Source organism: Zingiber officinale, chromosome 8B (genome assembly GCF_018446385.1).
Source record: "Zingiber officinale cultivar Zhangliang chromosome 8B, Zo_v1.1, whole genome shotgun sequence".
NCBI lineage: Eukaryota > Viridiplantae > Streptophyta > Magnoliopsida > Zingiberales > Zingiberaceae > Zingiber > Zingiber officinale.
In genome coordinates, this window is record NC_056001.1 from 65,239,420 (window position 1) to 65,242,578 (window position 3,159).

Consider the following 3,159-nt stretch of genomic DNA (forward strand, 5'->3'; position numbering starts at 1 on the left):
GCACCTCGTCGAAAGTTTATCTTTGAAACTTTTATCCATCTCTAGGCATCTAGACCTGTCCGAGCGCCTTGACCCTAACATGTGTAGTCCACTCAGCATCTGTCATGTCAGCTAGTCGTCCACTGGCTTCACCCTTACCCGAGCGCCTCGACCATCTCCGAGCATTCTCACGCCCGGGCGCTAGGTACAGTCCGGGCGCTTAGACAAAGTCCAGGCGCCTAGAGCCCCATTTTTCAGCCACATTACAACTTTGATTCCCTTCAAAGCACGTTAGTCCAAGCAACAAAAATTACCTTGCAAAACAAAGTTAACACATTAAAATTATGATCAATATATGACTTAGATCCTATTTTCTCAAAACTAGGATCTAGTCATGGTCTCAGCTTAGACTTTCCAAATGGCTCTAAGCTGGACCACGTCTATAGTCCCACTGAGACTCGTTTCACTCGATCTCTCTACTCGAGTGACTTACCTCACTTACCATTTGCAGTTAATTGATTTACCTGTTAACCCACCAGGTCTTCCCATCAATTGTTAGGTCTGCAGACCCAACTGGACTTCGGCTAGCTGTCAGGTCTCGCAGACCCAGTCAGACTTCTTTCCAAATATCGAGTCACTCCTTGATCTATCTGGACTTTCCACCAGTTACTATATCCAACATACCTAGCTAGATTTTAGCTTGATATCAGGTCCTCCAGACCTGTCAAGTCCTGTATACTTGGTAACAAAGTTACACAATACAACATCTAACTTTAATTCATTTGTCATTCATCAAAATCTAAGTTCGATCATAAGTGCTTACTGCACCAACACTAACTTTGTTTTGCAGTTAACCAAAGTTTTGGAATTGATTGAAGGTTCAATCGACCAATAGTCGGGATCAATCAACCGATCCAACCAACCTGGCATAGATCAGATCAAAGTCTAAAAAATATGGTATATTGTGTTTTCAGTCGACCGATCATTGAGATCAATTGATCGATTAGGCCAGCGTGGTAAAGATCAGATCGCATATAGTATACAACTTGTTCTGTCAACTGATAAGTTGGATCAATTGACGAATCCATAAAACGAAATGACAGACGATCAGATTGGATCTCGCAGGAAAAGAAATCTAGAGGTTCAATCAATGAATAAGCTTGATTAGTCGATCAAACAATAAAAATCATAGGATCGAACAGATTGAATCAGGGCAAATAAGGAAGGGCACGGAATTCAGTCGATTGATAGGAGGTTCAGTTGATAGATAGGTTCAGTCAACCAAAAGGGATTTAGTTGACCAAATAGTGCTTATAAAAGAAGACTTCGAGGTCCGAGCCGAGCATCTATTCATTTCAATCACACTCACGACTTTGTCTTTATTTTTACTGTGTGTGCAAGTTTTACTTCTATTACGCTAAGAGGTCATCCAAGAACTTACCCCCAAAATTTAATTTTGGTTATCGGTATATTTTATATTTGTACGTGCATTGTAATTGCTCATCTTATATATCTATATAATTTAAATATTTAATGAATTATCCAAAAAAAAATAATCATGAATCACATGTCTTGATATAATAGTAGTTAGACTACTAACTAAATAACAAAAACTTTAAAGAAAAAGTTTTAAACGAATGCGATTCTCTCTCTCCCCTGTTACGATCCTACCATTTTCAGTTAAATGCATGCTTAATAACATTTAGCATCTTCTTTTGTAATTTTTTTTCTTTCATGACATAAAGCTTTAGTTCCATTAGTATCTTCTTGTACCACTGGTTGACTTCTTGTTGCCTTGAGAGGGGTGAGAGAGAGTCCTTTTTTTTTTTCGAAATAGTAGAGGAATTGCCATCCGGCGACCGGGGAAGATTTGGAATTGACAATTATCATGGTGTCCGGTGGCTAGCTATATCTGGTAGAATTCGCTGATGTCCGAGAAGAAACCGTCGCCTCCTCGATGGAGGTCGAGGTCAAGACCGGAGTTGAGGTTGAAGGCATCGTTCAAGTTGTCGACTAAGGACCCAATCGGCAACTCCCATTCGTTGAAGAACTCCAACGGTAAAGTCCCTTCCAGGCCGGGGAAGCCGTCCAAGAGTGTTCCGTCGTTGTCCGGGAGAAGGAACCCACCCGACTCCATCGGCGTCGGGGTAGGATCTGCGTCTCCGTTGGTCGCCGGAAGTCGCTGGGAGGGGGAAGTGGAGAGGACGAGGACGGAGGTCGAGGGGCAATGGTCGTGCGCCTCGCCAGAGCCAGAGCTGAGATTGTCCTCCGAGTACTTCTTCTTCGGCGCCGGAGTGACACTCGCTTCGATGGCGCCATTACTCGCGGCGCCAACGGTGGCCGCCTCCCCTGTCCGCGGGAAGTTCGTGATCGCGTTCGGACCGCGCAACTCTACTGCGGCGGAATCGTACGCCCTCGCCGCCTCCTCGGCGGTGTCGAACGTCCCCAGCCACACACGCACGCTTCTCCATGGATCATGTATCTCCGCCGCGAACTTCCCCCACGCCCGCCGCCGGACACCGCGGAACTTCGGCGGCCCGCTTCCGTCCCCCACGCCAGCCGCTACCTCAGCCCTGCCGGCCTTCTTCCACGTCAGTGCGGCGGCTCCGGAGACCTTCTTCCGCCTCTTCTCTCGGCGGGCCACTATTCGTATCTCCCGCACGAACCGCCGGACGCGAACAACGCCATCCACCGCCTCGTCTCCGGACGAGTCGGTGGCGTCGCAGTCGTCAAAGAAAACGCGCACCGTACGCTGCCGTGCCGCCGCATCGCCAAACTGGCTGCTCGGCCTCGCCAATCCATCCTTCGCCGTCACCTGGACGTGCTCCGTTCTCTTCGCCGGCGTCGAAAACGCAGCATCCATCTTCATAATCTGTTATCAATCACGTACGCCAACCATCAAAATCCAATCTTTCCGATCTCAAAACCTCGGATCGAACACGTAGATCAACAGAGACGTCGAAAGCAGAATCTTTTACTGAAAAAAAAACAAATCGAAATAGTCCACAACTCAAACCTCTGCTCTGCTCCGATGAAGACGGCGGCAGAAACAGAGGATTCAAATAGGAGGAGAACGATCGAACAGTGAACCAGAGGAGATGAACAGAGATCAGAAGAACAAAGTCGGAGAAAAAAGTGCCGAGATTTGCAGTTTTATAGCATCGACGCAGCACACTGTCA

At 46.9% G+C, this 3,159-nt stretch overlaps 1 protein-coding gene across 1 annotated transcript; it reads right to left on the reverse strand.

Moving 5' to 3' along the window:
• Positions 1-1,885: 1,885 nt before the first annotated feature.
• On the reverse strand, positions 1,886-2,842 carry LOC122013913 (ethylene-responsive transcription factor CRF4-like). Its single transcript, XM_042570126.1, has one exon. It carries the CDS (start codon positions 2,840-2,842, stop codon positions 1,886-1,888), a length of 957 nt encoding a protein of 318 aa, XP_042426060.1.
• Between the last annotated feature and the right edge of the window lie 317 nt (positions 2,843-3,159).

Bases quoted from the DNA above. Each gene is read 5' to 3' on its own strand.
- LOC122013913 (XM_042570126.1), bottom strand. From the start codon at position 2,842: ATGGATGCTGCGTTTTCGACGCCGGCGAAGAGAACGGAGCACGTCCAG.